This window comes from Stegostoma tigrinum, chromosome 13 (genome assembly GCF_030684315.1).
Source record: "Stegostoma tigrinum isolate sSteTig4 chromosome 13, sSteTig4.hap1, whole genome shotgun sequence".
In the NCBI taxonomy this organism is placed as follows: Eukaryota; Metazoa; Chordata; class Chondrichthyes; order Orectolobiformes; family Stegostomatidae; genus Stegostoma; species Stegostoma tigrinum.
In genome coordinates, this window is record NC_081366.1 from 77238762 (window position 1) to 77252706 (window position 13945).

At 44.9% G+C, this 13945-nt stretch overlaps 1 protein-coding gene across 4 annotated transcripts in view; it reads right to left on the minus strand.

Moving 5' to 3' along the window:
- The window catches only part of LOC125458159 (receptor expression-enhancing protein 2-like), a 91746-nt gene that overhangs the window by 12066 nt on the left and 65735 nt on the right, over window positions 1-13945 (minus strand). For 3 of the 4 annotated variants that reach the window (XM_059650801.1, XM_059650799.1, XM_059650798.1), the window contains exons 6-7: window positions 4729-4876; window positions 995-1161 (exon numbers count right to left, since the gene is read on the minus strand). In XM_059650801.1, coding sequence (XP_059506784.1) covers window positions 995-1161; window positions 4729-4876 — 315 coding nt within the window. The remainder of the gene's footprint in view (window positions 1-994; window positions 1162-4728; window positions 4877-13945) is intronic. The other variant, XM_059650800.1, reaches the window with a different exon arrangement.

Sequence of the window (13945 nt, forward strand, 5' to 3'; positions counted from 1 at the left end):
TCCCTCCCACTCTAGCCCTGAGGAGTCATCTTAAACATGGCACGGCGCAGACAACACTGCCTTCTGGAATCTCGCTCTCATCTACAGAGACGCTGTATCTGATCAGGGCAGAGGATGCCTGCTATTGTCCCTTGTTGTCCCAGTCCATCCATTCATCAACTTGTTACCCATGCATCATCTTGACCAATAATTTTGTTGTCTGTTCAAAGAATTTCAGTAGTTAAAGCATGTCATCAAATGCTGCTTTGAAATCTGTGCTTTCTTCGGAAAATTACATTCAATTCTGGTCTCCCTGCTACAGGAAAGATGTTGTGAAACTTGAAAAAGGTGCAGAAAAGATTTACAAAGATGTTGCCAGCGTTGGAGGGTTTGAGGGGAAAGGCTGAATAGGCTGGGGCTATTTTCCCTGGAGTGTTGAAGGCTGAGGGGTGGCCTTAACAAGTTTATAAAATCATGAGGGGCATGGATAGGGTGAATTGTCAAGGTCTTGTTCCCTGCGGAGGGGAGTCCAAAACTAGAGAGCATAGGTTTAAGGTGAGAGGGGAAAGATTTAAAAGGGACCTAAGGTCACACAGAGGGTGGTGCATGTATGGAACAAACTGCTAGAGGAAGTGGTGGAGGCTGGTACAATTACAACATTTAAAAGGCATCTGGATGGGTACATAAAGAGGAAGGATTCAGAGGGATATGGGCCAAATGCTGGCAAATGGGACTAGATTAGTTGAAGATATCTGGTCAGCATGGACGAGTTGGTCGAAGGGTCTGTTTCCATGCTGTACAACTCTGTGATTCTGCATTACTTAAGTATCCATTGGCAAATGACTGGATGTCACCATTTGAAATAGAAGTCTGAGATTACCAGAAATCAAGTTTGGTGAGGTTGGAGGGGAACAACTCTTGGTCAATGGAACTGCAAACATTCACCAGCGAAGGCATTAACAGTGCTGCGGATAGACAGCGAGCTAAAGGGCTGAGGTGAACAGTCACATGATACCTCTGAACGCTGCAGCTTCTGTTTAGGGGCTTTAAGGCTCTGGGTGCGTTTTGGCACTTTCTCCATATCATCATCCAACTGTTCAGGTTTCGCATCCGGCTGCTCCGCCTCGGACCTTGGAGCTGGGGTGCTCCTTACCTCTTCTCCTGAAGGAAGCCAGCGTGTGTCTGAGAAACAACAAGGCAAAAAAAGGAGAGCGTGAAAACCAAAACCAATATTTAGCAAGAGAACATGAGGTAAAGACATGTCTTCTCAAAACGGTGCTGACACATTGGGAGAAATAATTTTCAAATAAATGGAAATGACTGTCTCACAGAAGGTGGGCTATTTCAAACACCTTTTGTATTTTCATCATGGCAAGCGCCTTTGTGTATATTTGGAAGTAACATATACATACATTATGTCATTTCCAAATGACTAATCAACCCAGCCTGCACATCCCTGGGCACTATGAGGCAACTTAGCATGGTCAATCCACCCTAACCCGCACATCTGTGGGTTGTGGGAGGAACCCAGAGCACCCGAAGGACATCCAAACAGACACTGAGAGAACGTGCAAACTCCACACAGACATTTGTCCAACGACGGAATCTAACTTGGGTCCCTGGCGTTGTAAGGCAGCATTGTTAAGCACTGAGCCACCATGCTGGCCTACCATAACTCCCTGAGACATAATGGAATGCAGCATAAATTGAGACTCTATTACAAAAATCTCTCCTATTGTAATTGCTAAAATGGGCAATTCATTATAATAAGATTCAACATTCAATACTTCCGTTGTGGCAAATTCTCATCATAAATATTGTTAACATTGTGCTTGGTGCAACAAGAATAAAATTACCTCATAATTGTCTTCATGCAATAAGTCCTTGTTGCTACCCATCTCATTTTGAGAAATAATTAATACACAGCAGAAGTTTCATTGTAATCAGTAAGAGATGTATCAGGTGGCATCTTCTAAAGGCGACAATTTGTAATAAAGTGGTTTGGCTAGGCATGTTATGAACTGAATGATTGATGAGCACAATCAATGCAGGCTGAATGGAGAAGGTAGAACTTACATACAATTCCCAGTGTGAGGCAATGGAAGAGGAGGAAAAAAATGAGAGTTAAAAGATTGGAGCAAAGACTTCTTCAGGGCATTTGAATGCTTCAGGGAATTAGGTGCTCCATTTGCTTTGTGAAGGAACATTGTTAAGCTATTCTTCTGGAATGTATGTTTGTAATTTTAATAACTTTCTACAGAAACTTTTAACACAGCACCTCCTCATCATCTACATTCTTTGATAGGGCAGCAATTTAGGAACAAGCCCTGATTTTGCTAGAAGCTCCACTGACCCCAACTTGTGTTGGGGAGGGGAATTAGGCAAATCTCCATGTGATTCACTAAATTCCAGTAAGCAGTACAATTCCGTATCTGGCAACACAGCAATGCTGAAAGCCAGACACTGTTAAAACACAGAGTCAACAGGTCCCACAACGTAATCTCATCTCCTTCCCCTAATTATAATTAAGTCTGTTTAAATATATCGAGTGATTGAGTTAAGCAGGGAAAGGCAGCTCCTAGAAGCAATATCATGTCGCATCCTGTTCAAATTATACCCAGTAGCTGGTGGAAGCAAGTGGAAGAATTTCAGCCAATACCCATACTGCTGTGAGCTGAATCAATCACAGGACCATCTATTAATGAAATGCCATCCCTGTACATTATCGCATGAATCATGTGGTAATAACACAGCTTTGAGTGCATGTATCCATGATTGTGGACACTCTTCACACCTCCTGCCTATTCCAGTTCAAACTGCAAATCTGGACCTATATCCTTATAAATATTCAAATCCATCTCATGTGTACCTGAATAACTGTTCCAGCTTCATCTCGAACGCCCTTGAAACAGCCTAACTGCTAACCTGCTTCTGAAAGACAACAGAGCACGCTCTGTTTTCATGCAATGAATCGACTGTTAGCATGAACTGCCAACCAACTTCCTTTATCCAGAGTCTCCTGGCACAGGCTAGTGCACAGAGCTCACTGCACGTCTGCATCAGTCACAATGAACTGAGCAGGCACAATGGAGAGAGCAGCCAACGAATGATGGGCAACGCAGGCCTTGTCTTCACTCTGACTCCTGTAGGGCTGAGCTAATGTCTGACTGGCTACTTAATAAAAAGAGCACATTAATATTCCACACACACACACATATACACACACACAGTGCTGCTGAACAGCTTTAGCTCACTGAAGCCAAGTACTGTATCTTTATTTAGTCAGATCAAGCAGCCTTCATGTTAATTCAGGCCATGTAATAGCCCACATAACGCTGAGGCAATGCATCAGCAGAGTACAGCAGTACTCGGTTGAACTATTTTAACCGAGTTACAATTAAATGCAACCCACTAAATTCCCAGGTTCACCTCTACGAGCAGGGGCAGTTTAATTCTGTATCAAAAACTCTTGATACAGATGAAATTATACTTGGGTTCGTTTTGATATTATGTGATAGCAAGTGCTGGAAGTTAGCAAACAGGGGCTTGCTGCTGCCTCCTGATTTCATGAGACTGAAAATAAAAATGGTGAGGTATAAAACAGACAGGCAATTTGCTTCCAATCAATCCACACAATTCCACAGATGACTCAATTTCTCCACACTTAATTCAAAGGCGGTGAGTAATGCTTTCAAGCATGGGAATGCACCTCCAAGTAACATTTTTAACAATGTCTGCTCACTGCAGAAGGAGACATCTTCAGAATGTGTGGAGTGTAATCAGCAAGTCAATAATTTTCAGTATGATCATTGATACATTAGCATGAGAACAAAATACGGGAAACCTGAAACAGAAACAGCAAATGCTGGAAATACTCAGCAGTTCGGGTGGTGTTTACAGACAGAGAGATAAACAGAGTTGACAGGCAGAACTTTGGGTCCGCTCAAGAGTGGGACTGAGCTGAATGGTTGCTAAACAGAGCACCATTGCTTGGGGCACCAGGGTCACACTGCCGTTCCGACTGCCGATAATTTTCTTCAGCTCGGGAAAACTGGGGTCCCGGAGTCTGCCTGATTTGGGAAGGAGGTCGACGAGTGTTAACTCATTTGATGGGGGTGCATAGCTGGTTTGAATGTTGGCCCACGGATAGTTTTGGCCAATGGAGATGACAATGCAGCAGGGAGCCATAGCTGGATAGCAAGAGGGCCCGTAAGAGTGGGCACAGCTCAAGGGAGAGTCAAGACTTTGGCGCACTGCCACCATTGAGTGGGTAGAGCTGGGAGAGGTGTATGCCTGGAGAGTGCAGGGGTTGTAACCCACCCGACATGGTCGGGACACACGCAGAAGGCCTAGGGTTCTAGAGAATGCAGTGTGTGCAGCCCAGCAAAGTAAGGGAATCACTTGTCATTGGAGCACAATTCTCAGATGTTTTCTGCAATTACAAATGGGATTAACATCCTGAGCAACAGAGACAGAATCATGGGGAAGGATTGGGGAAGGAGCGACAGGAATGCACATGCTGTTGAAGTTGGATCTCCATGCACATGTCAGAGATCCTTTCACCACTACCAGGAAGCAACGATGTGAATATGACCTCCACTGTAGCACATCAACACACACTGCACCATCATTTATCGGCACACTTTGGGAGTGAGCAGGAGAACAGACCCTCCATTTGCAAACATTGGCTTTCTCGGTTTACTAACCCTTGGCATAATGCACACTGTAAAGTGATTTCTCACAACCTACCAGGATCATTGACCATTTCAGGAATGTTGCCAATGGAGGTTCTCATGACGGGGTCAGCACCCCGCAGGTGGATTGAGTCTTCATCCCTCAGCAGTGTCAGATCCTGCATGCTGAAACTCCGCAGCTTATCCGACAGCACTCCTTGACCCTGGGCCAACAAAGTAGATGGGTGAACAGATCAGCAATGGAGAAATCTGACTGCAGTAAAGACAAAACTGGAAGTCACTCTCTTCACCACCAGGAGAGAGGCCTGGTTTCTGGCTCGCTTGAAGTCAAAGGACAAGTCTTAAGTTGACCACACTGCTCGCACTGCACACTGTTCACACTGCACACTGTTCGCACTGCACACTGTTCACACTGCTCGCACTGCACACTGTTCACACTGCACACTGTTCGCACTGCACACTGTTCGCACTGCACACTGTTCACACTGCTCACACTGCACACTGTTCGCACTGCACACTGTTCACACTGCTCACACTGCACACTGTTCGCACTGCACACTGTTCGCACTGCACTGTTCACACTGCTCACACTGCACACTGTTTGCACTGCACACTGTTCACACTGCTCACACTGCACACTGTTCACACTGCACACTTTTCGCACTGCTCGCACTGCACACTGTTCGCACTGCACACTGTTCACACTGCTCACGCTGCACACTGTTCGCACTGCACACTGTTCACACTGCACTGTTCACACTGCTCACACTGCACACTGTTTGCACTGCACACTGTTCACACTGCTCACACTGCACACTGTTCACACTGCACACTTTTCGCACTGCTCGCACTGCACACTGTTCGCACTGCACACTGTTCACACTGCTCACGCTGCACACTGTTTGCACTGCACACTGTTCACACTGCTCATACTGTTCACACTGCACAATTTTCGCACTGCTCGCACTGCACACTGTTCGCACTGCACACTGTTCACACTGCTCACACTGCACATTGTTCGCACTGCACACTGTTCACACTGCTCACACCGCACACTGCTCACACTGCACACTGTTCACACTGCACACTGCTCACACTGCACACTTTTCGCACTGCTCGCACTGCACACTGTTCACACTGCACATTGTCCGCACTGCACACTGTGCGTACCACACACTGTTCGGCCTGCACACTTTGCTCGCTGCACACTTTTCGCACTGCACATTGTCCGCACTGCACACTGTTTGCACTGCTCACTTCACACTGCACATTGTTCGCACTGTACACTGGTTCACATTGTTCACAAGCTCACACTGCACACTGGCTCACACTGTTGGATGGTTCAAAGCTACGAGTCACCCTGTGCCTCCAGGGGACAAAGGTTGAATAAGATAACAATTCTCTCCCATTCTCACATCCCATTGCCAACCTGGAGAGCCTCCAGTGGAAGGGGATTTGCAGCTGAATGGTCAAGACGGAATATGGGATGTTGCACTCGGGTACTGCCTAAATCTTCTCTGGGTTATTGCTGGGAGCTTCATTTGCTCTTTCTGTCATGGTTCAACTCAATAGCTTGTGGTTTTACAACTGTGTGAACTGCTTGGCATTAAGATTGGGACTGAAGTCAACCAGAGCAGGAAGTGAAATCAAAATGTCTCCTTACAATCCATTCTGGGTTTTGCCCATCAATCCAGCCGTTGTCATGGTCACTTCATACAATGTCTACTCAGCACCGATCAGATTATTTAATTCATTTTCACAGCTTGCTTCTGTGGGGTTTGTACTGACAATTCCTCGATCTCTAATTCCATACCTTCATCTCTGTATTGTTTTCTGCAGTGACCCTGCACTGTCCTCCCATTCCGAGGGAGCCCAAGAAATAGTCGGTTTGAGAAGGGGAAACAGGATATTGTCGGAACACTGCTAAAGAGGAACAGAAAAAAGTGGGGGTGGTGGGGGGGTTGGTGGGCGCATCAGGGCCTATGCTGAGGATGTGTCAGATGCTACAGGACGTATGGAGGAGATGCAGATGAGGTTACTATCCCTTTGGGGAAGTCACATTCTGTCTGCATGGTATGACTAAATGAAATGACTTGCTTTGGTGGCACTGTGGCTCAGTGGTTGGCACTGCAGCCTCACAGCACCAGGGACCGGATTCAATTCCACCCTCAGGTGACTGTCTGTGTGGAGTTTGCACATTCTCCCTGTGTCTGCGTGGGTTTCCTCCGGGTGCTTCGGTTTCCTCTCATAGCCCAAAGATGTGCAGGTCAGGGTGGACTGGCCGTGCTAAATTGCTCATAGTGTTCAGGGATAGGTAGATTAGGTGGATTATGCAGGATGGGTCTGGGTGGGATGCTCTGAGGGCCAGTGTGGACTTGTTGGGCCAATGGGCCTGTTTCCAAAATGTAGGGATTCTATGATTTCTATACTGGGAAATAAGCAGGACTTTATCTACAGCTGACCTAAGCAAAGCAGAGAAATGTTGAAAGCTCTTCACTAATGCCGGCATCGCTGATCCTCTGCCACTAGGGCAGCAGTAGGATAAGAAGATTAGGATGTAAAGAAACTCAAGCATTTACCATCCGCACAGATAAGCAACAGGACAACAACTAGTCACACCTTTTGTATCACTTTTAAGTTATGATTGGATTTCATTTCAGAGTTACTTTTTAAGGGTGTAGAATGAAGAGTTAACAAATGAACAGGCGGCACGGTGGCTCAGTGGTTAGCACTGCAACCTCACTGCGCCAGGGACCCAGGTCTGATTCTAGCCTTGGCCAACTGTCTGTGTGGAGTTTGCACGTTCTCCCCATGTCTGCGTGGGTTTGCTCCACTTTCCTCCCACAATCCAAAGATGTGCAGCTTACAGTGGATCAGCCATGCTAATTTGTCCCTAGTGTCCAGGGATATGTGGATTGGCCATGGGAAATATAGGGATAGGGTAGGGGTTGGATCTGGGTGGGATACCCTTCGAAGAGCCGAATGGCCTGTTTCCACACTGTAAGGATCCTAGGACCAGACTGGCAGCCACGATGTTGCGAATGTTTTTGGTAGGGAGACTGTGTGTTATTAAACACTTTGCATTTCCGGGCAGCTACCTCTCTCAAAGATAGTCATCGAAAAGGAGATCCGGCAGAGAGTCACACATACCAATGTTACCTTCATAAAAAAAGAACAACCACGCTACATCAAAACGTCTACAATGTGTTCTTTGGGAAGTGTGGGTTGCAGGATTTCTATATGTTTGCTGCTTTTTATGTCCATTTCAACAGACAGCGAAACGTGGTTGAAAGGGGAGCTTCAATATCCTGAAGGCTAATCTTGCTGTCTGCCTTCTTTAAACAGCTTAAGCAAAATAGGTCATCGTCCTTATCTTGTGATCTAAAATTCAGCTCATTTTAGTTCATTCGCTCTAAAATTCACTGAACGCTGCTTGAATTTAGTTCATAAATAAATCTGGAATTTCCAGTTAAATTACTTTATTCAGGACTCATTCCACACTTTATTTCCCTTATTCATTAGTGGGATGATGATCTTACTGGCTAGGCCACATTTATTGCCCAGAGGGCAGTTCAGAGCCAACCACATTGCTGTGGGTCTGGAGTCACACATAGGCCAGACCAGGTAAGGATGGCAGTTTCCTTCCCTAAAGGACATTAGTGAACCAGACGGGTTTTTCCCCAACAATTGACAAGGGACTCACGGTCATCATTTGACTCTTAATTCCAGATATTTTATCAAATTCAAATTCCACCATCTGCTGTGGCAGGATATGAACCCAGGTCCCTGGAACATTACCTTGGTCTCTGGATTAACAGTCCAGCAATAATACCACTAGGCTATCACTTCCCCCTATCATATTGGTAACCTTTTATTATGATGAAGAGCTTCTTAAAATGAGCCCTAAATGTTGTCTTTTACTGACTCAAACTGTTGAATCCTCTCACCCACTCTCGAATATAATCTAAAGTAATTTTAAAGGAAATGTTTAAAAGATCAATCTTCCCAAGCTCTAGTCCATTTGTGGGACTTTAAGACCCCAGCAGGAATTTTGGATTCTTTTATATTATGATGATGCTTTATGTTAATTATGTTTAGCATAAGGTTACATGCAGGCAGCACAAAAGCTTCTGGGAATGTGGATCAGAATCAGATGGACACATCCAAAATGTGCCTTCTATCCTGACATGGGAGAAGTGGGCTCCATTTTGTGGGGACTGGTACCAATCGTTGGCATTGTACCATTGGGATGGTCCATGTTGGGATGACACTGGCATCTGATTTGATTTGATTTATTGCTGTCACACTGAGCACATTGGAAAGTTTTTTTTGTGAGCAGCACAGGCGGATCACAGCAAACAAGAACATACAGATCATCGGGTGGTTAGGCAGAGAGAGGCATACAAGGTTACAGGTTCACAGGAGGGGGCACAAAAGCAAGATCAACGTTAGATTTGAAATTACAGAGGTCCATTCTGAAGTCTAATAACAGTGGGGAAGAAGCTGTCCTTATGACCTTGTGAGCCACATAACGAGGGACACAGAGGGCTTTCAACAAAACAAGGGAATCAATGTGGAAACACGTGACAAATTAAATAGGAGAGACAAGGTAAGGGAGGAAAATAGTGAGTTGGGGAACAAGGGTCAGAGAATGGTACAAAGGGACAAAAGAAGCAGACTATCAAGACCACATATTACAAAAATAACAAAAGTCTCTGCGTGAAAGCATTGTAGCATTCAAATCAACGACACGGGTCGAAGTAAGTAACCACAATCTGATCACCATTACAGGGAGATGACATCGGGATAATGGATTAGAACAGTTTGGGAGGAGCCCATTCAGCCCATCAAATCCACACTGACCCTCCAAAGAGCAAAGATTAGGTCCTGAACAGTGAGGGCTCTCCCAGTTAAATTGGAAGCGAGGTAAAGGTGCTGAGACAGCACTGCTCAGCAATGCAGGTGTTGATGCAATTGTTTGAGACGGCCTCAGTACAGGAGGTCAGGATAGTGGAACATGGGGAAAACTTTCACTGGTGGTAAAGGTTTACAGAAACCCTAACAGTAACTCTGATGTTGGACAAAATACACAGGACGACAAATATGGTTTTGGCAATAATTGTGGGTGATTTGAAGTGACATATCGAGTGGAAAACCAGTGGTAGCCTGGCTGAGAAGTTCATAAGGTGCTTTTGAGGTTGTTTCTTACAGCATTGCAGCTTGGAACCAGGTTATATGAGGCTGTATTGTGCAACATGACACAATCAATGCAAGATCTCCAAGTAAAGGCACCCCGAGGTAGCAGTGAATATGATTAAATGTTTCATCTAGTTGGAAACAGCCTGAGATTAATGAGCTACATTTAAATAGGGACAACGATGCTGGGATGGCAGCTGAGCTAGCTGAAGTGAACCGGCAAAGGAGACAGACCAATCAAAACACATAGACAGACGTTTAAGGAGACATTTCAGAATACACAGGATAACATCGTTCCTACTATAAAGACAAACCCTCACAATCTGCGGTTAGTTAGAAACATAGAAATATAGAACAGGAGGCCATTCAGCCCTTCGAGCCTGCTCTGCCATTCTTCACGACCATGGCTGATCATCCAACTCAATAGCTTAATCCTGCTTTCTCCCCATAACCTTTGATCCCATTCGCCCAAGTGCTATATCTAGTCACCTCTTGAATACATTCAATGTTTTGACATCAACTACTTCCTGTGGTAATAAACTCCACAGGATCTCCACTCTTGGAGTGAAGAAACATCTCCTCCTCTCCGTCCTAAATGGTCTACCCAGAATCCTCAGACTGTAACCCCTGGTCGTGGACACACCCACCATCAGGAACATCCTCCCTGCATCTACCCTGTCCAGTCCTGTTAGAATTTTATAAGTCTCTATGAGATTCCTCCCTCATTCGCCTGAACTCCAGCAAAAACAATCCCAACTGAGTCAATCTCTCCTCATGCATCAGACCCGCCATCCCCGGAATCAGCCTGTAAACCTTCGCTGCACTCCCTCGAGAGCAAGAGCATCCTTCCTCAGAAGAAGGAGACCAAAACTGTATAACTGTAACAACACATCCCTGCTCCTGTACTCGAAACCTCTCGCAATGAAGGCCAACATCCCATTTATCTTCTTTACCACCTGCTGCACCTGCATGGTGACCTTCAGCGACTGGCGCACAAGGACACCCAGGTCCCACTGCACACTCCCCTCTCCCAATTTACAGCCATTCAGGTAGTAATCTGCTGCCTTGTTTTTGCTTCTGAAGTGAATAACCTCACATTTATCCAAATGACACTGCATCTGCCATTGATTTGCCCTCTCACCCAACCTGTCCAGATCATGCTGAGGGATCTCTGCATCCTCGTCACAGTTCACCCTTCTACCCAACTTGGTATCATCTGTAAAATTGGGCATGTTACATTTTGTTCCCTCATCCAAATCATTCATATATTGTGAATAGCCGGGGTCCCAGCACCAATCCCTGTGGCACCCCACAAGATACCGCCTGCCAATTTGAAAAGGACCCATTAATTCCTACACTTTGTTTCCTCTCTGACAACCAGTTTTCTAACCATTTCAATACACTCCCCCCACCAAAGACATGCTCTTTAACCTTGCGCATTAATCTCTTAGGTGGGACTTTGATAAACGCTTTCTGAAAGTCCACATATACCACACTGACTGGTTCCCCCTTGTCAACTCTACCAGTTACATTTTTATAGAATTCCATCAGATCTGTCACGCATGATTTCCCTTCATATATCCACGCTGACTCTGTCTGATCCTGCCACTGCTTTCTATATGCTCTGCTATAAAATCTTAGACAACGGATTCAAGAATTTTCCCCACTACCAATATTAGGCTCGCCAGTCTATAATTCTCTGTCTTCTCTCTACCTCTCTTATTGAATATTTGAATGACATTAGCCACCCTCCAACCTGCAGGGACAGCTCCAGGGTCTATACAGTCGTGGAAGATGACCGTCACTGCATCCACTATTTCTACAGCTACTTCCTTAAGAACACTGGGCTGTAGATTATCCCGGGGATTTATTAGCCTTCAATCTCAACAATTTTGCCAGCACCATTCCTCTACTAACATTGATCTCCCTCAGTTCTTCCCTCTCACTAAATCTTGCATTACCCAGCAATTCTGGTATCTGATTTGTGTTCTTTTTTGTGAAGACAGAACCAAAGTATATATTCAGTTCCTCAGCCTTTTCTTTGTCCCCTATTACACGTTCCCTCATTTCTGTCTGTAGGGGACCTACATTTGTCTTTACCAATCTCTTTCTCTTCATGTTCCTGTAGAAACTCTGAGCATCAGTCTTTATGAACCCTGCAAACTTACTTTCAAACTCTATTTTCCCCTTCTTAACCTATCGATTGGTCCTTCTTTGCTGAATTCTAAACTGCTCCCAATCCTCAGGTTTATTCTTTTTCTTGGCCAATCAGTATGCTTCTTCCTTGGATTGGATACTATCTCTTATTTCCTTTGTAAGCCATGGATTGGCCCCCTTTCCCATTTTGCTTTTGTGACAGACAGGATGGTTGAGACTGGACTTGGGGGAAGGTGGGAGATGTAAAAACTGGATGGGTTACATCTGGGCAGGACTATGTTTGCTAGAGCGGTTGGGGAGGGTTTAAACTAGTATGCTGGGGGATGGGGACTCATGTAAGAGAAGAAGGCAGCTAGAAAAGGGAATAAGAAAAGTGATAGGCTGAGAAACCAAGGACAAGATTCAAACAGGGCTATTGAGAAAAATAAAGAGCAGACAAACACTGTTAAAAGGACAAACTTAAAGGCCTCGTGCCTTAATGTGGGGAGCATCTGCAACAAAGTGGATGAACTAATTGCACAGATAGATGTAAATGGGATTACAGAGACATGGCTGCAAGGTGACCAGGGATGGGGACTGAATGTTCCAGAGTGTTTAGTATTTGGAAAGGACAGGATAAAAGGAAAAGGTGTTGGAGCGGCATTGCTGGTCAAAGAAGAAATTAACACAAGAGTGAGAAAGGATATTACTCTGACAATGCGGACCCTCTATGGGTAGAGTTGAGAAATACCAAGGGGCAAAGAACATTAGTTGGTGTCAGATATAGACCCCCAAACTGCAGTGGTGATGTTGGAAATAGCGTTAAACAGGAAATTGGAGATGCATGTAATAAGGGTTTATCAGTAATCTGCACATAGATTGGACAAATCAAATTAGCCACAGTGCTATAGTGTGTACAGGGGACGGTTTTCTTGACCAATACGTGGAGGAACCAACTAGAGAGCAGGCCATCTTAGACTGGGTACTGTGTAATGAGAAGGGAATCATTGCCAATCTAGCTGTGTGAGGCCCCTTGGGGAAGAGCAACCATAACTTAATAGAATTTTTTATCAAGAAGGACAGCGAGGTTGTTGATTCAAAGACTAGGGTGCTGAACCTTAATAAAGAGAACTATGAGGAGATGAGGTGTGAGTTGGCCTTGGTAGATTGAGGAGAGTTACTTAAAGGGATGGCAGTGGATTAACAATGGCAAACATTCAAGGAAGGCAGAGGGGAACTGCAATAACTGTTTATTCTTGTCTGTCGCAAAAGCTAAACAAGTTAGGGAAAGCATCAAACACAGGGAAAAGCATATAACTGTGTAAAGCTAACTGACAGGTCAGATGATTGGCAGGGAATGACTGAAAGGTTAATCATGACAAAAAATTTAGAGTTTGAGAGGAAGCTAGTTACAAATGTGAAAACAGACAGTGAGAGTTTCTATGAGAATTTCTATTTAAAAAAGAAGAGGTTTAATAGAGTGAGGGTTGGTCCTCTGGGGGGGTGAGGATGGGGAGTCAATTATAGGTAACAAGGAAATGGCTGATAAATATTTTGTTTCTACCTTTGCTATAGATTATAGAAAAAAAATTCCAGTTAATAGCTGTATACCAGTAGGTGGAAGGGAGAGTGAAATATAATGAAATTACTATTGCATGGTAATGGTGTGAAACAGACTGATGGTGTGACAAGTGCTTGGTTTCAGATGGGTTCCATCCTGCGATCTTAGGAGAGGGGCTAATGAGGCAGTAAATGTCTTCGTGTTAATGTTCCAAAACATCTCTAGATTCAGGAAAGGTTCTGTTTGAGTGGCAAATGAGAAATGGGGTGGCACAGCGGCTCATTGGTTAGCACTGCTGCCTCACAACACCAGGGACCTGGGTTCGATTCCAACCTTAGGTGGCTGGCTGTGTGGACATTCTCCCTGCGTCCATGTGGGT